The sequence below is a fragment of the Mytilus trossulus genome, chromosome 1 (genome assembly GCF_036588685.1).
Source record: "Mytilus trossulus isolate FHL-02 chromosome 1, PNRI_Mtr1.1.1.hap1, whole genome shotgun sequence".
NCBI lineage: Eukaryota > Metazoa > Mollusca > Bivalvia > Mytilida > Mytilidae > Mytilus > Mytilus trossulus.
The window spans coordinates 97355106-97377889 of NC_086373.1; the positions used below are offsets into that span (position 1 = coordinate 97355106).

Sequence of the window (22784 nt, forward strand, 5' to 3'; positions counted from 1 at the left end):
TCCAGTGTAAAAAGAAAGAGAAAAATGACTAGCATATGCTTTTAAAGATGAAAACACCACTTTAACATTTGGTGCACTCGAAGCACTTATCTGGAATTACTTCAACAGGAACGCCCAAACCAAAACATTAAAGACAAACATGTATGGATACGTAAATCATTGAAAGGCTTGTGAACAAAAAGAGACATGAAAATAATAGCAAAATCCACCTAAGGTTGCTTTTGACTTAAGAATTCGATAAACGTATGGCGGTAGTGTCACTGCTTCATGACTGCCGCGAAAGTTTGAGCTTGCGTTGGCGTTGGCTGTCAGCCTTTGTCTTTTTTGTTTTTGCTAAGTAAGAAGGGGTGGAGAGCCGAAGTGACATATTTGTTTTTCCAAGTCTACGTAGAAATATTTGTCCTTTTCAATACACCATGACCCATTTTTACAATATAAATACATATGATATATATTGACATGTCAAAAATGTTATTAAAAATAAATGCTACGGCAAATATGCTGTATGTGGTCAAAAGATATTTTATTGAACAGAAAATGACTGAAAGATGAGGAATTATTAAATTCTGTCTTTTCCATTAACGTTCATATTAGAACACATTTTCCAGCAGACGCGTAGGCAAAATGGTGTTATTAATCTAATTATCTAAAACTTTTCTCACAAAATTGTCTTATTTTCACAAAATATGGCACATTCCTTCATTAAGTAAGTGTTTGCTGTCAAACTATAAAGACATTTTGATGAAGCCGCATGTTTTTCCTTGACAACATTATTGTTCAATCAAGTCAAAGAAGTAATGGACAAGAACCAGTTATTATTTTCTCGCCAAAAACCCATCAGAGTCGAAAATTAAATGAAAACAGATTATTTTCAGGTTGAGGAAAGGTTATTCGAGCGGAAAGATACTAAAACATATAGATTAAAACTGTCAAAATGTCGGCTCCCGGAAGACAAACAAAAGGACTGAAAATTAAATGAGAAAAGCTGATATAATATGATGTCTTAAGATATCTATACGTTTGCAGTTATTATGCCATCAAACAATATTATGTTTGGTTGAAATTCACTTGTCTAGAAATTTAAAAAAAAACACATTAACTTTTCTGAAATATTTCAGAAAAGGATAAAAGGGAGACGAAATAAACAAAAGACACATTCAAACTCATTAGTCGAAAATAAACCGGTAACGCCAAGTCAAAATGAAAGAAAATGAAAAGACCCCAAAAAAACAACAGCACACAGAACATATCTTAGTAACTAAAGACCGCGTAATCTGAACCCCATAACCAGTTTTGTTAAAATTTCTATATTTATATGGAAAATTGTGGCCAAAACCTAAAGCTCTTTTTCAGTGATTTGTATTGTTTTGCAATCTAAATGTAAATTCCTTCCGAAATTTAGAATAATTTTGGAAATATATCAATTAATGGCAACAGTATATATATATATATATAGCTGTTGAAAAGTCATAAATCGATTGAGAGAAAACAAATCCGGATTACAAACTAAAACTTAGGGAAACACATCAACTATGAGAGGAAAACAACGGAACAACAGAAACACTGAAGTGCAACAAAGACAAACGCCAATGCAACATACCTAGAAACCAACTATGATGACAACTGCAACATTCCTGACTTGGTACAGAATCAACCACATATTACCAAGTTAATCGAAGAATGCGATAACATACTAAAGATGATGAATAATACAAGCTGGTATAGAATCCTCGCATAGTTTTTGACATGTTAAGACTCTCATATATGTTCGTCAGAATTAATTGTACTTAAACTTTGGCAAATACTTGTCTTTTAAAACTTAAAACAATATTTGAGAACGGAGTACATATTAGAGATACCCTTTTCACGCTTCTAAATAACATTGTATATGACCATGGTCTCAGTATGTTCATTGATTTTAAGAAATAAACAACACACGATTTACTAAATATAAAAACATTTTATGTCTCATCATTTTGATAACATTTCTATCAATTATACTTTGAACAATATAGATATTTGCTCAATTTTCAGGTAAAAATTGACAAATGATTTATAAAAATGACACTGCTATACTTATACTAATTCACTAAGTAGTTATCTACCAACAACCTTTCTGTATAAAGCAACAGTTCAAATAAAGAGTTAGATATACTAGTACAAGATGAAAGGGCACGGTAGAATGTCAAGCTCTTCTATAGTTTGTAACAAAAATAACAACAAATGTCTATCTGGCATGTAAGGATAGATTAATGTCAAGTGTTATGATCTTATTTGCATATTAATGGACAATATTCATTCATTTTGTTAAGTTCGTAATCGTCTCGAGTCCAAACATTCAAGTTCTGAAAGAATAAAGAACAGATATATCATTTTTAAGAGTTTTTTTGGGTGAAAATATCAGTCGAGCAAAGGTCAACGAAAGAATTTAAGATACTAACTAATGCTATTGTAAAAGATTTTGAAAAGTGTACATATCAAGCATCAAATATCAACTAAGCAGATCTTTTTTATTGGACAAAGCAATGACAAGTATGATTTATTTTAGTCTACAATAGTTTTATAGAATGGATAACAATAACCAAACCAGTATGACAGCATTTCTTTCAATCAGTTAAAAAAAAATATGTCAACACAGATAGTTGTCAATGCAAGGACTGACTACAGCAGAAAACATTAATGAAAAATGTTTCGCCACTGTACATGACAACATTTGTCTGTGTGCCATTAAGTTAATGTTGATCTAGCCAATGAAGCATTAGATACAGTAATCCGCTGTGGACTTTACGACCTGTGAGCCGGGGTAATATATCTATCAACGCATCCGAAAATACTTAATGTTGCTGTCTACCATTCTAATGTATTGTCCATTTTCATTTACAAATTGGCAATTAAGAGAAGAGCTGTCTATCGATTCTCTTCGCCAATGTGTTCAATCTTTAACACTTTACGCATAATAACAATGTTTTAGCATTTTCGGCATTAAACTATGTGTTAAAACATATAATTGACAATGTAAATTCAGGATTTTGTATCAAGTCTTTCCGGCAGAGAGAAAAGATGGAGTGAATCTTCGAAATTAAAGTTTTTATCATATAAAATCAAAGAATGGATTAGAGTATTAATCATTTACTAGATTTTATATGTTATAACTAGTATCCAAACATTTCTGGTTAAAGACTTATATTGACCACTTTTGTTGCATTCCTGACGCTCTATGTTGTTGTGTTGCTTATCTAGTGATATCTGATTGATAATAAAAGACTAAATACCTGACGAGTTAGTTTTAAATTGTTCTGACCATAAAATTCATTTCGATTGTCTCTGTAACTAGATATCTACCGAATAGAAACAAAATTGAATGCTGTTTCTTCACTTGGATATCTTGCACATCTCTTCAGATTTCCATATCAACTGTATTCGGATTCGGTGACATTCATTCTCCTTGCTTCGGTCAAATCCCTAACCTCAAAACAATAAATACTATCGTGCCTTCTTGTAAGCCATGCATGAGTATCGGTATCATTTGTTACATATGTTTGTTTCTAAAAATCAGATGTTGTTATTAAAATTTGCCGTTTTTAAAAGGATATCTTTTAAAATTATAGAATGCGTATAGCTCTTAATTTCTCGTCCGGGTTTGACTTGAGGTTTTATATACAAATGAGGCGATGAAGTTTAATTGTTTTGAGAGTTTTGGTTTATCAACTCTTTAAAACTAGGATTTTTTAAATTTGTAAACAAAGCTGATGAGAAATAAATTATCTAATGGAAATCTTTATTTAGAATTGGCATTGTTAATATAATGTAGCTTATGGTGTGTGCTTCTTAAATTCAAATGCTGATGATAGTAAAAACGTCTACTTGTATTAGACTTAAGAATGACAAGTTTTTAAACTTGTTGGAGGTATAGAACCATGTTGTATAGTTGTTGCTTGCACTCAAGGCATTATTTTTCTTTTAACTGTTTTGATACAATATCAACAACTTTTCAGCATATATATATATTCAAATAAATTCTGAGCAGATTCGATTTAGACATCTTATAAGAAGAACCGAGGTTCCAAACTTACCCAGACCACATTGACTTTACAGATCTTTCTTTGAGTCCATTTTGTTTAGTTATAGGTACTCAACTTATCATTTTGTTATCAAAGCTGATCATTTTTAAAAATACATTTTTGGACATGTAGACTATTTGGACCTTTCTAAACTATGAAGTCGTTATTTTACCATTGACGTAGCGTTATACTTGTTTACAAATATTCCTTTGTCATATTAAATCAAAGCTAAACTCATCAAGTAAAATCAATGATTAAGATGCAAAATTCTAATTTACTGTTCTAAGGCATGCTACGACCCAAAGTCTGAGACTACACAAGCATCAAGATCTATACAACCAATACAAAATTAAAAAAACTGAAACTAATTTGATGCGCCATATGTACATTTCATAACATAACTAAAGTTGCAGTGATGTTCGAGACCAAATCTATGAAATTTGGAAAAAAGTTGCAATGTCGAAGAACGATAAAAAAGAACCCAAACAAACAGAAAACCCCTAACAAACAGGACGCCAAAACAACGAAATACATTTTCATTGAATGAAAAACATTACGATTCAACAAATATGACATCCTTGTCCAATGTAAATACAAAACGAAAAAATTCAAACTAATACCATACCAATCAAAACTACTGGCCACTGGTCTTACAAAACGGTCGGAGACTAACAGTCTACCAGCAGTGGCACTAACTGATACCGAAACAAAAAAAGTCAAAAAGCGCCTTACATTTTGTCATCTGTAGCGATTCAACCTTACTCATTGTTGATCTTTGATAGGTTCATTGGGATGCGTTTTATGGTTGAACCAGCGAACAAAGCAGTAAATTACATGGTCCAGTAAAACTGCTATATTGAAATACACTTAATCTAGTCATTTCCACCATCTTACTACTAGTAGTGCACAAGAGCAAGATTCGCCATAGCAAAGCAACTTTAAGTAGGAAAAGAGAACATTACATTTTGTAATAAAGCCTATGTAAATGACAATATTAATTATTTTTGAGATGTTTAAATTCTTTGAAAGTCTTTAGTTATATTGGTTCTATTGATAATAAGTTTGTTTCCGCTTTGACTTTCTACTTCATATAAGACATCATGACTTTGATTTTCTACTTTATACAAGACATCACGACATAATTTAATTAAAAAGAAAAAAAATGATTTTGGATAATATGATCCTCCCGTTAATTAATAAAAATCGCAATTCCTTTTATAACAATAAAATAAAAAAAAAACCGGATTGGACTTCCAAGAAAAACATAATCTCTTAGTCTTTACTTGATAATGATATTCTTCATAGCGACGATCATTCTAATTCATAAATATAAAACTTCTTGATAAAAAACTAACAGAAATTCACTACCAGAGACAGAATAGGACGTCACAGTCAATAAGGGTCATTGCCCACAGCCTACAAAAAATATAACGTGTTAACAATGGCTGAAAATAATCGTTAAGAATAAGCAAAGTTTACAGTAGAGAATCTTTGCAACATCTGAAATATTTACAGAGACTTTATAGTATGTTAAATTGTGTGCGATGCGTCTATAGTGTGCTGTGTTTTGTGTTTGTGTGCTTGTCATCTCTCGCTTGCAGCGCCGCTGGCTAACAGAAATATGCAAACGTGAGCAGTTGGTACGTCTCTCCCTACCAGTATACATAGCCTCTTCACACCAAGTCCTATGTAGTACCTCCCCGTGGTAACAGATGGGTACTGAGCACCAAAAAGGCCTCAGGCAAAACTACAAAGGCGACGGGAAGATGGGTCTCATAAGCCTAGGAAGGCAGTCTGTCTAAGAGAAAGGAAAACTCTGATTTCAAATCCTGGTTGGTGATTATTATTAGTCCTTTCCAGACAACCACTCCAGTTAATGTAAAAATAGTGGGGAGATCTTCCCTGCGGAAGGTTGCTGCCAATCGACATGACAAAGGGCGTAGGAGGGCCCTATCGGCCAATGACCCGTATGGGGAAGACTGCATTCCAGATGACTTAATAACAAAACCACCTGGAACCTTTAGATAGGCTGATCCACCGCTTAGAGGTTAAGCGGATTACAGAAACACGAAATGTAAATTTACGAACCTTGGATGGAAGAGAAAGAAGACCTTTACATAGAAGAAGAACGACGTTGGATGGCCAAAACCGAAAGGAAGCTACACAACTGAGACTTCTGAACTCTAATTCCACAATAAAGATCGGAACATGGAATTTATGTACATTCCAGGAAAAGCGCAAACCATCGACAATGAAATGAAGGCATAGGAATGGCAGAAGCAAGATGGAATGATGCAGGGCAATCAAAACTAACATCAGGAGAAACGATTATATACTCTGGACATATGGAGGAGAACGCCCAACATTCTGAACGAGTTGCCATTAATAAAAAAATATGCTTTCAAAAGGAGCTTAGAAAACATTAATTGGCAGGGAGCCAACAAGTGTCAGAACCATCATGGCAAAATTCAAGACCACACATAAAAAGAATATCATTATACATCATCCAATGATATGCCCCTACAATGGCAGAGAGGACAACATCAAGGAAAGATTCTATCAATTGCTTGCAGAAACCACCAGGAAATGTAGCTACAAAAACATCATCATCTTAATGGAAGACATAAATGCTAAGGTGTGAACAAGTGAAGGGAAGACATGGGCTAGGAAAAAAATGAATGAGAATGGTGAGCTTTTTGTCAACCACTGTGCAGATCACAATCTGGTCATTGGTGGAACAGTTTTCCCACACAAAAAATGCCATCTAGCAACAAGAGTATCTCCATAAAAACTAGGAAACATCAGGAATGGATAACGCCAGAAACACTTGTATAAGTGGAAAAAAGGAAAAATATAAAAAATATCCTAAACAACAGCAAAACAAGATCAGCAAAACAATTAGCCTCAAGAGAGTATACTATAGCTAACAATGATGACAGGAACAGTGCAAGGAGAGATAACAAGGCATTTGCAGACAAACTGACAGCAGAAGTAGCAGAAGACGCAACCAGAGCAAACAACATCAGAGCTCTGTATAGCAACATAAAACTGCTAACGGGGAAATACAAGAAAGGAAGTAGACCAGTCAAAAGCAAAGATGAGAAAACACTCAACACACATGAAGAGCAAATAGAAAGATGGGTTGAGTATTTCAAGAATGTGCTTAACCAGGACCCACACAAAGAAAAGCTGACATCCAACCCTCGGAAGAGCTTTTGGCAGTGGACTGTAAAAGACCATCAACAGGAGAAATAAAGAAAGACATAAAAATGCTAAAGAACAACAAAGCTCCAGGTCCTGACAACATACATGCAGAAGCACTGAAAACAGACATTGAAACATCAACACAAATGCTGTATGAGCTTTTTAGAAAGTTCCCACTAGAATAGAAATAAGGACACATGGAAAAGCTTCCAAAGACGGGCTATAATTTTATTTGGATGGAGAGTTGTCTCATTGGCACTCACACCACATCTTCCTATATCTATATAAGCATTTACGACAACTAATGAGGAATAATGCTACTATCAGTGTCAGGGAAAGTTTGAAATATAGTTATGTTAAACCTAATCAAAAGTGTGATAGATGAAAAGCTTCGTCACAACAAGCCGGATTTAGACATATCAGATCATGTGCAGCAGACCAACTAGCAACCTTACGTACCATCCTCGAACAATCACAAGCTTTCAATTAATCACTTAATTTTGTTTTTGTCGACTTTGTCAAAGCCGCTAAGATAGAGATGTGTTGTGGCAATTGATAAGACACTATGGCATTCCTGCAAAATTTATTACCCTCATCAGAAACACCCTTATAGGAATGCAGAGTTAGGTTATACATGAAGGTCACCTAACAGAGGCCTTTGCTATAACAACTGGGATATGATAAGGCGTTATCCTTCCACCTATGCGATTCATCCTGACAGTTGACTGGATCATGAAGCAAGCCACAGATGGCAGAAGAAACGGTATTCAATGGAACCATGTTCACCCTGATGGATGATCTAGACTTTGCCGATGACATTGCCTTGCTGTACGACAACCACAAACAAATGCAGGACAAACTAGAGCAGGTTGAAAAGAGAGCAGGAGAAACAGGCCTTTCCATCAATAATAACAAGATCAAAGTGTTAAAGTCAAACACAAAGGTCTTAGTAAGTCTGATGGTTAAAACCCAAGCATTAGAAAAAGTGGAATCCTTTACTTACCCTGGAAGCGTAGTGGATAATCTTGGCGGCTCAGATAAAGATGTAAAGGTCTTCATCAACAACTGCATTAGGCGCATCCTTAATATCAGATGGCATGAGAAGATATCAAATAGAGATCTTTGAGAAAAGACCAACCAATCGGCAGTTGATGAAGAGTTGAATAAATATAAAATGGCGATGGATAGGACACACACTGAAGAAGCCAAAGACTAACATTTAAAGGCAAGCCTTATGGTGGAACCTACAAGCTTAAGGAAAGCGTGACAGGGGCAGACCAAGATACACCTGGAGAAGTAATGTTGCAGCCGAGATGGAAAATGGAGGGTACAAGTCAAGTGGCATGATCTGGAGAGGCTAGCAAAAACAGAACAAGGTGGAGAAATATCGTTAGTGGCATATGCTCCACCAAGGGTCAACAGGTTTAAGTAAGTAAGGATAGACTAACGATACAGCAGTCCAATCTATTTTTTACCAAAAAAGAGAAAAACATGCACATTTTGATACGTGTGCTATATTAACGAATAATCACTTAGTACACCGGAAAAGTATGTGCTATGAAACTTATAGGAGACAAATTCAAGCAATTTGATATGACAAAGGTTGTTAGTATTTGCTAAGTCCTCTTTATTATTTCACTCATCCCATAAGAGTATGCAGGTAAAAAAATGTGAGTATGTATTGCTAACATGTTTTACTCAACACAATTAGGATACTGTCTAAATATTTTGTTAGTAAAACTTTTGAAAATAAACACATCATTGATACCTGGATTGAAATGTTGTACCCCAGACGCGCGTTTTGTCTCAAAAAGACTCACCAATGGCTCTCGATTAAAAATAACAATAGAATGGCTGAATAACAGTTCGTGTACGTATAAATTACGGAAATTTGTTTCATTGCTTTCTTATTTTCCTTCTCATCTTTTACTTCAATCGTCAGATATTATTCGATTTTATTCCTGATCTCTATTTATATATGTATGTTGATGACCTAAACTTATAGACAGTAAGACAGGCTCCTACAAGTTTTTAGTCAAACAATAAGCAAATAGTGCCATGTGTACTTTTAAAGAAATAAATAACAAGGAAGGTGTTATCTAATAAGTATGGAATGCAAACAGACCTAGCTTCAAGTATATTAGAAATTAAATCAACCGGTACCAGAAAAGTACGACAGTGGAATATTAAATGTCTCGGATTTACGTCAACAAAGAAGAATTCAATTTAACTGGAAATATCACAATTTTATTAAGCACCTTGAGTTCATGCTGTGTAAAATGAGATGATATAAATCAGATTCCATTGTTTTACACTATGTGTAATTACTGCAGTATTATTGAAACAAATCTTCTTAGGTGGCGCTCCTGGTAGTTCTTACTTCTTTCCAATAAACTTCAATATTGAGAGCTAATTTTAAAGTCAGGTGAAATTCTGAGGAACTTCTCCAACATCGTTTAACCACGTGTCCATGCAAGGAAGGGAAAAGAGAAGCAACTGAGCTGTAGCATTTCATTTCATTGTGAATATTAACAAAGCATTAATGATCATTAAGATGTCATTGGTAAAAAGCTGAAATTTCAAAAGGACAAAACTGTATACCGATTTCACAATATTCAAGACATGAAGTCAAAATTGATTTGATTTTTTACTTGTTCAATATTTGCAGATTTAATGATAGTTTAGATATAAATTTCACCACCCATACATTTCATGATGTTTTTAATTTAAATTTTCTGCTGATTTCAATTGTCATGGACGCGTTTGTTTTCTTTATCGCTTTAATATCTTTTGTGGCGAAAAAAGGAATTAAAAAATAATTACGGTAATAATTTTTCCATTTCCTTGAGGATTATGCAAGTCAACAGAAATCAACAGTAATTAAATATTTGCATAACTTTGACACTTTCAGACACGAAATGCATCACTATGGATTTCTCCTTAAATATTTCCTCTATCTGGTATCGGCTATATCACTTGATAGTGCTAATAATGTTACAGTTTAAGTTACTACTAGCTTTGGTGTTAATTCAATTAAGAAACCTAGTCATACAGCAGACAGTTGTTGATTTGGAAGGCAATCCATAAGTTAGTTTTATCACTGCACCAGAAAACACCATTGCTGAAAAATCTGTCCTTAGAGAGTCGACAAATTGACACTAATAGTTCATGTAGGCGTAAAATTTACGTAAATCGTAACCTACATAACAATTTCACTGAAAACGAGAATTATGCTAAAACTAGTTATTTTGCCACGTTATTGAACAAATAATGTGGGCTGCCATGACAACTGTCTGTATAATGCCGAATATTAGCTTCCAAAGTTGCCCTTAAATGTTGACAAAGTCCCTGTCAAATAGGATATTAGTTGACCTTATTAAAAAAATTGGCAGTCTCCTTTTATCATTTTTTTTCCACAAGTACAATTGCACTTATCTTGTTTTTCTTCTTATTACACATATGTATTGGAAGGAATATTTATATCATTTGAAACCCTTTAAGCATTCTTATATGGCAGCATTAATTTCTATCATATTTGTTAAACTATTGCGTATCTTTATTTATTATCTAAGTTGTTAGATTGCCAAGAATAAAATACAATTACAGTTTCTTGATGGATAGTCCTATAATGCTGTATTTTTTTTGTCTGTATAATATGAATTAAAGCTGATTAAATGTTTATACTTCAACGAAGTTACAACACAACAATTCTGATACACCAAAATAGACATTTTGCGGTTCTCAAGAATTTTTAGGCGCCCACGATATGCAGAAAGCTGCAATCATTTCTTCTAGCTGTGAATGACTAAAACAGAAACATCGAAGATCTGACAGAATTTAAGGAGAGATGAAGGAAGTGCAAGACGGTCTGACTGGAAAGATTCATAATGTTTACCAATCCATTCATATCCCATATATAGATATGCATGTTGGAAGTATCTTGCATCCATATGCTGTTGGGCGTTTTGATGTTTCAACATAAATAAGAATTCATAAATATTATATCTTAAAAAACAACTTTGCGATTAAAATGCATATTAAATGCAGTCGTATAAGTTTTTTGAATTACTTCTTATTTAAAAATGCACTCGATGTTAATAAAAGATCAATGGACCACCAATATAACAACACATGTCCAATGAAATGGTACAGTTTAATAAGCACCAAATCATTAAACAAGTTATTCTAAATAATCAGGATGTTCTTGACCCAAGCAAAAATCTCTAGCCGTATTGGGCAGAAGTTTTTTGAACTTTATTTCCTCAGTGCTGTTCAATTTTGTACTTGTTTTGGCTTTCAAACTTTTGTATCTGGGCGTCACTTGTTAGTCTTGTGTGGACGAAACGCACTTCTGGCGTATTGAATATTAACCTGGTGCCTATTTTTAGCTATGATTCGTGTGTTTCTTTATCCGATATGTTCTCCTATTTATTTGTAGTCCTGTAATGTTATGTTGTCATTTTGTTATATATAACATTGTCATTAAAGTGGGAGGTTTGGTATGCCACAAAACCAGGTTCAACCCACCATTTCTCTTTTAAGAAAAAGACCTGTACCAAATCAGGAATATGGCCATTTTTATATTATAGTTATATTTTTGTGTGTTATATTTTAACGTTGTGTTTCTGTTGTGTCGTTTGTTTCCTCTTATACTTGAGTGTGAATTCACATTACACTAAGACGTATCACGGTACTTTTCTATCCCTAATTCATGTATTTTATAATAGTTTTGAAGTTATATTTGTTATTCTCATCGGATTTTGTCTAATATGTATTTCGTTTCTGTGTGTGTTACATTTTAATTTTGTGTCGTTGTTTTCCTCTTGTATTTAATGCGTTTCCCTCAGTTTTAGTTTGCAACCCTGATTTGTTTTTTTTCTATCGATTTATGAGTTTCGAACAGCGGTATACTACTGTTGCCTTTATTAATCAGCCATAAACTATTTTAGGTCACTATACAATTCAAAAGTATTGAGATAGATTGAATACCCTTTTAGACTTGTATATACTCAATATTTCATTTGCTTCTTAATTTTTTATATTTGTTACCATGTTGACCTTTTCCCAAAATTATCAACCAGACTTTATTCAAATTATATAAAATCTCGATAGTTTAATCACAACACACAACAAGCCGAAACCTTGACCGGACTGATTAATTAGTTTATTCTTCCTTCTTGTCGTCTAAAGCGTTATTTGTTGTAATTTGATACATTTTTCCTTTCTTTGCGGAATATGTCTCCAATCTAAACAAAAAATATTGCAAATCAAATAAGGTTGTGTTTATTGTTGATTTTGTATCAAGATTTATTGCCATCGCGGCTAAATAAAGCAATTAATACCGACAAAAAGTGACCATTCGGTAGAGTTGGCCGACTTGATTCTCACTTGATTGGAATCCATATTAAATGACGGAAACAAAGAAGGGCCGGATACGTCTTCATTAAACTCGGAACCAACTCATCTAAATCTACATTTTTATTTTAGTCAATCAGATGAGCAGCTGGTGGTCGTGAAATAAGATTATATTAAGATGAAAGTACAAAGTACTCAATCACGAAAACAGGGGACATATTCTTAAATGAAAGGAGTTCTACTTATCCTGTAACAAGAATAAAAAAGAAAGAAGAAAAGCAAATAATTTTATTTCTCGTTTGTTTTTCACAGGCACTTATCTCTGCAACAGAATTTATAGGATATTTATTTTCAGAGACAAGTGCATTTGTTGTGGTTGCATATGAATATCAGAGAGAAAATCAATGGTTCACTAACTTGTTAGTGTAACACAACACATGGTTATTTGGAATAGAAGTTTATTCAAGCCCGTCTGGACCAGTGTCCATAACGGACGATCTCCTCTATACAGTAAAATACACAAGTATATATACAGAATATAAGCAGTTTCAAGGTTTCTATTAATTTGACCATTATAGTCTTAAATCAAAAGATACAGGGATGAATATCTATTAAGTTGACTCTAATTGACATGTTTTGGCCAACCTGGAAATTAATGCTCAAAGAATACACGCATGTCCAGTGTTTTAACTAATTGTTATTGCTACATGTCTCCACATGGTATGCAATACACGTATGTCCAGTGTTTAACTAATTGTTACATGTCACCTCATGATCTGCATGTAAATATTTCATATGCAGTAGCGGTCAATTGAACAACCTTTTACAAGGTCATGATTTTCTTAATAGATATTCCCCTGTATTTATTTTATTCAATTTAATAAACATTTTAAGAATATATAATCATCAATATAAATATAAATATATTTAATATATATTTATATATATATTTTTCGCCTATCATATTGTCACATTCCTCCCTTTCTTAAGAAATATAATTTATATTTTAGTTAAAATCGGTGACAATATGAATACTTGCAAATTTCCCTAAAAACAACAAAAATATTCATAAATAAAATCATTTCAAAAGTTCAACAACATCTAAATGTTCAGCAATGTATAGTTCATACAATTCTTGTGTGAACATCTAAGTTCGTAACATCAACTATTGGAACTTCTTATTCCTAGAAAAAGGCGCAACCATCAACTGCGGACCGTCTTCATAACCCCGACTCCAGTGAACTGCTCCTCTGATCGTCGTTGTCAACTCCAACAATCCATTTGTTTATCTGCGACACCAATTCCCGTCATTTAGAAGTTCTGCAATCATTCCAACTTCATGTGATCCACCATCCGTACTTCACGTGATCCACCATCCGACCTTCATGTGATCCACCATCCGTACTCCATGTGATCCACCATCCGTACTTCATGTGATCCACCATCCGTCCTTCATGTGATCCACCATCCGTACTTCTTGTGATCCACCATCCGTACTTCATGTGATCCACCATCCGTCCTTCATGTGATCCATCATCCGTACTTCATGTGATCCACCATCCGTCCTTCATGTGATCCACCATCCGTACTTCATGTGATCCACCATCCGTCCTTCATGTGATCCACCATCCGTTGTTGATTTACTCCTAACTGACCTAGCTTACCTACTCTGTTAATTCAGAGTCCCTGACTAGGTTGCTCAGTTATCACCGGCTGAAACATTACAGGAAAATCTACCTGTGATGCTGTAGAACGATTCCCTCTACCAATAAAAAGTTATGTGATCGTATAGTTTTATGTAAATCTTAACGTCTGCGTTGTGTCCAATGATCAAAGCCAATATCCAATACTGGATAATGGTTCTTAGTGGCTGGTTCTCAGTAATGGTGCAGAAGCTATTTTAACATCTCTGTAGGCAGTACCATCGCCCTCAACATCAGTTGACACCATTTGATCGCCACCAATGTATCGTGTGACTATTTGAATCTCTCTATTACTAAATTCTCTTGGCTAAACACCTATTATTAAACTTAAGAATATATTAATAACAAAATCCCTATAAATATAGCAACAAAATAAATTAATGCATTTACTAAATTTGATAGTTCAAATTCGTCCTCAAGTTCTCACTGCTTTAATTTTGAAAAAATAACTTATCGATATGTTATCTACTTAAAATAAGAACAACAAAAAATAAACTCAAATACTTAAACAATAAGCTAATAAGATAAACTTTTCTCTAGTCTTAGGATAGAACAATTGTTTAATTGAGGTTTGACATTCAACCTTCACTTTCCTTCCTTTTTCATAACAAAACTGTGATTCAGAGATTACTGATATTTAAAGGATTTCTAAACAATCAACAATTTTTCATCGAGCAATCTGAAGCGAGAATTAGAATGATTAATAAAAACAAAATTATCTTATATACACATATATTTATTTAAAAACAATTATCACGAAGCCTACTTCTACGACATGTAAGTCGTTCATTTTATGTAGATAACAAGAAATGTTTGAGAGAAAACTTAAAGTTAATTCGTCTTTCTTTTAGACTTATGACTTCTTTTGTGTTATAATTTCATCAACATATATATTTTGACTACTTTCTAAATTATGTCTATCAGAACTATTATCATTTGTCATATCCCTTAAACTGGAATTTATAGATGACCTATGTTCCTTTATGTTTTCTCATTATTTTTTATTTATTTTTGGTTTGCTAATTTTCTTTTAATTCAATCAGCATCACATTAAAATAATTGCGGAAGATGTATCGCGTCATTGTTTATAACGATTAATCAATGATACTTATTTCCATATTTTAAATCCTAAATTGTTTTCTTATGAAAACATTTTCATTTTTAACCCTTACTATAGATTTATGTTCTCTATAAATAATCCTATATTTCATCTATCGCTAAAAACTGTCAATACTTTAAAAACTTATAGAAACCTACATTTTCCTAAGAGTGAACTTACCACTTATATCAATTTTAATCATTTAGGCGCTATTTTCTGAAGATAGGTCCGTCATTCTTTAAAAATACCACAATAACTGTGCGAAAATAGAGGTTTGGATGCTAAAACCATAGAATATTTTGTTTCTCTAAACAAATGTGCTTACGCACTTACCAAACTGCGTCAACCATATTTGAACAACCATAAGATTATAACATCGCAGAAATACCCTTAAATCCGTCACCAAAAGTGTTCTTATGAAACTTTCTTATACCAATGTATATAGGCGCGCATATTTTAGAATTACAGATTGTCTCTTCAGAAAACAGATCAAAATATGAATTAAAAATTAAATGATTATATTCAAAATCAAGATATATTAAATGTTTTGATATCATCATTATTCGTGCATTTAAATACTTTAAAATATAACCAACATCTTTAAAATATAACCAACATCTTTAAAATATAACCAACATCTTTAAAATATAACCAACATCTTTAAAATATGTTTACCTATTGTTGTTTAATTTTTAAAATATTAATAATCAAGTGTTGTTTTTTCTTATTTAAATATCTCTTCTGTCTTTTTAAAAAACAGCATATAGAAACTTCTCATTATATCATTACAATATGTACGCAAAACTTATATATTGACTTATACTATCAAATACCTACAAAGTTGCCAGTCTTTTATATTCACTAAAACAATCAAATACCTATCATAAGTACCTTCACCCTCATGATAATAATTACATAAAAAAATATCAATAAAAAATAAAACCTTCACCATTGATTTATAAGAAAAATTAAAAATATTTATATTTTCGCTTAAAAAAAACATAATCTAATAAACATTTTTTTTAATGAGTTAATCAGCATCTTGATCATGAACAAATGTGCTCACATCTGATACACCTATTCCTAATTTGTCTGATTTTGAACCATCAAAGCTTTCTATCGAATTCATGCCTTTTTTAAATACCTTTTGAGTGAAACTTTGAACTTGTGGTTTTAAATTTTGAAAAACAGACCCTGCGTTAAATTCTTGTCTAGCCACTCTGAGAAATTAAGTAAAGAGTATCAAATAAAAAGTCACTTTACCTTATTATCCTTTGGTCACGGTTAACCAAAAATAACCACATGTAACACAACACATGGTTATTTGGAATAGTAGTTTATTCAAGCCCGTCTGGACCAGTGTCCATAACGGACGGTCTCCTCTATACAGTAAAATACACAAGTATATATACAGAATATAAGCAGTTTCAAGGTTTCTATTAATTTGACCATTATAGTCTTAAATCAAAAGATACAGGGATGAATATCTATTAAGTTGACTCTAATTGACATGTTTTGGCCAACCTGGAAATTAATGCTCAAAGAATACACGCATGTCCAGTGTTTTAACTAATTGTTATTGCTACATGTCTCCACATGGTATGCAATACACGTATGTCCAGTGTTTAACTAATTGTTACATGTCACCTCATGATCTGCATGTAAATATTTCATATGCAGTAGCGGTCAATTGAACAACCTTTTACAAGGTCATGATTTTCTTAATAGATATTCCCCTGTATTTATTTTATTCAATTTAATAAACATTTTAAGAATATATAATCATCAATATAAATATAAATATATTTAATATATATTTATATATATATTTTTCGCCTATCATATTGTCACATTAGATGTACAGGACTTCCTTAAAATGGTCGGTAAAGCTCTCCTCGTTTTTCTAACAACACACTTGACTTGATCTTCTTTTTATCTTATCTGAAATATACAAAAATCATTCATTTTCTTCCTTAGTCTGTTACACTGTGGGTTCTTTAATACTATACTCCTTATAAGTTGTTTTAAACCGTACAAATATTCGAAATTAATGATTTTTTTGAGTTGGATAATTATAGTCTTTTTCCAAAAAGGAAGTTTATTCTACCATGAATTAGAAGAAATATTATTTTTTAGAAATAATAGTTAAATATAAAAAAAATGTTTATTTTAATAGTTACATAATATTGCACACAGCCAGTTCCTTTCAGTACATTACATTGATGTGATACCGTACTTCATCTAGCATTTTCATTATGGATATAAAAAACTATGTCATATTTTTGAACACATTTTAAAGGCCTTAAGGTAGTATCATTTAAAAAAATGAATAAAGCAAAAATCAAAACGTTGTCATAAGAATAACAAAGGCCGTATTATTTCTTTCGTAAATAAACTAATTCATTTAGAAAAATATGTCCTTCGAAGCTAAACTTTACAATAACAGATAAAATGTCCTTTAACAACCATGTATAGTCAAGTATGCGAAGAATACCATTCCTTATTTACGGATGTCATTAAAATTGTTTTTAAATTCTTCACTTCTGATTTTTTATCAGCCTTCGATTTTCGGTATCACTTTCTTATTTTCAATAATTTTGGTACAAACGGCGTTTCAAGTTTAAACATACTGTTAATGACTTTTTTAATACTTAGTAGTCAGATGGAAGAGAAACAACATAGTCGCATGCACCAAAACAGATGGAAGAGAAACAACATAGTCGTCGCAAACACCAAAACAGATGGAAGAGAAACAACATAGTCGTCGCAAACACCAAAAACAGACTGAAGAGAAACAACATAGTCGTCGCAAACACCAAAACAGATGAAAGAGAAACAATATAGTCGTCACAAACACCAAAACAGATGAAAGAGAAACAACATAGTCGTCGCAAACACCAAAAACAGATGGAAGAGAAACAACATAGTCGTCGCAAACACCAAAACAGATGGAAGAGAAACAACATAGTCGTCGCAAACACCAAAACAGATGGAAGAGAAACAATATAGTCGTCACAAACACCAAAACAGATGAAAGAGAAACAACATAGTCGTCGCAAACACCAAAAACAGACGGAAGAGAAACAACATAGTCGTCGCAAACACCAAAACAGATGGAAGAGAAACAACATAGTCGTCGCAAACACCAAAACAGATGGAAGAGAAACAACATAGTCGTCGCAAACACCAAAACAGATGAAAGAGAAACAATATAGTTGTCACAAACACCAAAACAGATGAAAGAGAAACAACATAGTCGTCGCAAACACCAAAAACAGATGGAAGAGAAACAACATAGTCGTCGCAAACACCAAAACAGATGGAAGAGAAACAACATAGTCGTCGCAAACACCAAAACAGATGGAAGAGAAACAACATAGTCGTCGCAAACACCAAAACAGATGGAAGAGAAACAACATAGTCGTCGCAAACACCAAAACAGATGGAAGAGAAACAACATAGTCGTCGCAAACACCAAAACAGATGGAAGAGAAACAACATAGTCGTCGCAAACACCAAAACAGATGGAAGAGAAACAACATAGTCGTCGCAAACACCAAAACAGATGGAAGAGAAACAACATAGTCGTCGCAAACACCAAAACAGATGGAAGAGAAACAACATAGTCGTCGCAAACACCAAAAACAGATGGAAGAGAAACAACATAGTCGTCGCAAACACCAAAACAGATGGAAGAGAAACAACATAGTCGTCGCAAACACCAAAACAGATGAAAGAGAACTAACAGAGTCGCATACGCCAAAACAGGTAACTTTGATAAACAAAATAATTTCAATTTGAAAGCAAGCAAGCTCGTTCGACATATCCGTAAAAATGTTGCTTGCTCCAGTCTATTATTTTGTTTTCTCTAACTTTCTAAAGTCTTGGAAGTACCGCATCATAATTCAGTTCTCTACAAATGATACACGCAACAAGTGGTTTAAAAACATTTGTTTAAAAAATATGCTAGCAAATTTCTTGCTTTCTCAAGAACTTTTACATTCATCATTCATGGATAATATTGTTCCATTTTCACTATGATTTCTTTATTAAACGAAAACTGATAACTACTGTAGGGAATATCTCATCTTTAAAACATTTCGGTCATCAAATCTTTCAAATGAAACAAATCTTTTATTGCCAAATATTGTAAAATCTTTATTTAGAAAGAAGATTCCAATGCTCAATCTTTACTCAAATGCAGATATGTTTTTTATTTGAAGATAAATAGATATTTTGTTATGGTTAAGCGACGTTTTCTGAGATATGTTTTTATCTTAGACATAAAACTGACTTGGCTTTGGTTTACACATTGATTTAACGTCGTTATCTGAAGTAAGGCAGTCTGACAGCTTGTTATTATTTTGGACAGATATCACCACTGTTGGAGCAAGATAAAAGCTCTACTGTGTTAATATTGGTCTTGTATGGCGGAAATCTGATTAAGTACAAACCCAATTAAAGGATATGGACATTCGTCGGATACCAAATAAGTATATACTTTAGCAGAACAGGAGAAAATTCGAGATTTCCAAACCTTCAATTAAAAAAAGTGTTACAGCCAAAGCCATGGCGGAGGAATATACTTTTGATGGTATCAACAGTTTTTTCAAGGATTTAGCAGAAACAATGGCCAATGTTCCTTCGTATGAAGTGTAAATCGCAGGCTTTGATAGTCTACAAGGTACTGCCTTTAAAACAGAAGGGTTTTCTTTCACATTGTAAATATAATTTAAATTTCCACAATTAAAACAATTTTGACCAATTATAAGGTTTAAAATATACTATATAGTTTAACACGGTGTAGATATTTTCTGCTTATACACAGAGAAAAGTATGTGCGGTCAATAACATTATTAGTGCAAGGTTAAATTTTGATATACAGACAATCACCCTGAATTAAATAGCAAGTGCGGGTCGTGAATTCGAAGGTTTAAAAATTGGTCCACTTGAAAACGCACAAAACGAAGAACGCCTGAACTGTCAAACTGAATTAAAGACCCCCTTTAGAAGTATTATCCATATTTTAGGGTTAGAGCTAATAATGTTTTTCAGAATTTAGATAGAATTTGTTCCACAAGTATAACTCGTCAACTGTAAAAAAAACTCATTAGAAAGAGCAGTTGTAATTTGCATTTATTGTCCTAAAGAAATGCGCTGCGAAATTAGTTGTGGTCACTGGTCAGTTTCTAGTGATTGATTGATTTGTTAATGATTTTGAAGGATATGCACTTCATTTCATAGAAATACCGTACACAAGGGGGATACATATGGACTAGCGTTTTATATTCAACAAACTGTCACCATGTATTATGTCAAGCAATAATGATCTTATTTCAAAAATATAAGAATCTTAAACTGTCAAACTTACATTTTTTGGCAGTTATTTAGTAGATTCAGTTTAATAAGTTCACATATTTTAAGGGCTTGCCATACTACATAGACCCCTGGTGACATTTTATATGAAGAAGTCTTGTTGTATTATTTTTGTCGTAAGGAGTCGTCGGTAGTATTGATAAAAAACAAAAAAAGTTAATCTGTTGTCGGTTGCTTACCTACCAGATGTAAATACTTCATGTATAATAAGTTGATATCAATTTTGAAGAGATTGACTTTAGTTAAAAGCTCCCTTCGCTTTTTTGCTTTCTGCGTTTTGAAAACACGACCAAGACAAAACAACAAAACCTTGATTTGTTCGATAGCTTATGTCTCGCAAGACGGATTTAACTTGATTTTATATTTTCATGTCACATATCTAAACCATTGATTATTTCTGACGATTTCTATAGTGATTTATTAACAACCATTATTTACACCATGCAATACATTTTTGCGTGAAATCTAATTTATTTCCATAGTCAGAGACAAATGAAAAACACGGGAAGGGAATTCCTTTTTATCGAAAAGAAATGTCAAAGAATCGCTTGGGATTGTCAAACAGAATTAAAGTTTTAAGTATTTATTGTGGATGAAAGAAGCAATTCTAAATGCCATAGGTCAGTAAGACGTGATTATAGACAGAAGCCTCGTAAGACCACATATTGATACAAATACTTATTAAGCAGTGAAACACCAATCTGCCAATCTGAAATTGGAAGTTTTTAGAAGATGCTTTAAGGATTCATATACAGAGAACTGACCATTTGTAATCAAATAAAATATCAAGCTACACAAACAAACAATGGTCAGTTAACTGTATATGAATTATAAAAGTATCTTCTAAAACTTCCAATTAATGACCAGAAGAAAAAGAATCTTTCATCGATTGACCATTTAAAAGAAACCTAGAATTATCTAACCATATCGCAACTTTTTATTAAAAAACAAAACAAATAAAAAAAACCAAATCAAACATAATGTCTTTAAAAATTGCTATAGAAGCTTATAATAGGTATCAAAGGTACCAGGATAATGATTTAACACGCCAGACGCGCGTTCGTCTACACACGACTCATTAATGACGCTCAGATCATAATAGTAATAAAGCCAAACAAGTCCAAAGTTGAAGAGCGTTGAGGATCAATTTTTTTTTTAAAGTTGTGCCAGCCTTTTAATAATCGTTGATCGAATGTTCACACGAGTGTAAAACAAGTCTCTTGTCGATGTAAATTATAGAATAGTACTAATGTTAGCTATTATTTTGCAATGAACCGATATTATATAATTTTGACATAACAATAGACCTTTTCAACACCCGAAACCCATACACATAATCAAATATAACAACACATAACCCAACTTGGTTCAGTCACTAAATGCGATCGGAGCACACAACCGGCTTACCTCGAAACATGTATAGTGAATAATAAATAAATAAGCTTCATCTAAAGTCGGCATATTGTACAAACAAGGACATTCTATAAACTATAATAAAAGCATAAGACACAATAAACACACGTTCAGCCCACCAACTTGAAAAAAAAGTTACAAAAGAGTGACTTCTGCTGCTTGTTTTATTGAATCGAAAGAACATGACACATATACTCTCACCTCAATGCTGGTCCAAGACTGTCCGCTTTTAGAGGAATTGTTTGCTAGAATTCGATCACGCTACAAATCCATGCTTTGCGGAAACACAGCTGCAAAATAATGTCAATAAATTATAAATTACAACAAGCAAAGAAGTCCTAACAAAAATTGTCTAAGAAGCCCCTTTCTGTTCTGTTGTGCATAGAAAACAGAAACGACGACTCCTTACTTGATAAAGCGAAGAAATGGAAATCAGCATTGATCATTTATAGAGACATCTTTGGTTTCAATGAGATTAATCTATGTAGATAGTTATCAAAGGTACCAGGATTATAATTTAGTACGCTAGACGCTCGTTTCGTCTACACAAGACTCTCATATCAGTGACGCTCA

At 33.0% G+C, this 22784-nt stretch overlaps 1 protein-coding gene and 1 long non-coding RNA gene across 2 annotated transcripts; one reads left to right on the forward strand and one right to left on the reverse strand.

The window, feature by feature from the left end:
* Positions 1–8013: 8013 nt before the first annotated feature.
* LOC134705061 (uncharacterized) lies at positions 8014–8391 on the forward strand. The gene has a single exon (XM_063563832.1). The coding sequence runs from the start codon at positions 8014–8016 to the stop codon at positions 8389–8391; it is 378 nt and encodes a 125-aa protein (XP_063419902.1).
* Positions 8392–13122: 4731 nt separating this feature from the next.
* On the reverse strand, positions 13123–22503 carry LOC134692363 (uncharacterized). Its single transcript, XR_010102246.1, has 3 exons — positions 22413–22503; positions 16686–17363; positions 13123–14638 (listed from the first exon to the last, which is right to left on the reverse strand). It is a non-coding gene; the product is annotated as an uncharacterized LOC134692363 (long non-coding RNA).
* Positions 22504–22784: the final 281 nt, after the last annotated feature.

Bases quoted from the DNA above. Each gene is read 5' to 3' on its own strand.
- LOC134705061 (XM_063563832.1), top strand. From the start codon at position 8,014: ATGGCAGAAGAAACGGTATTCAATGGAACCATGTTCACCCTGATGGAT.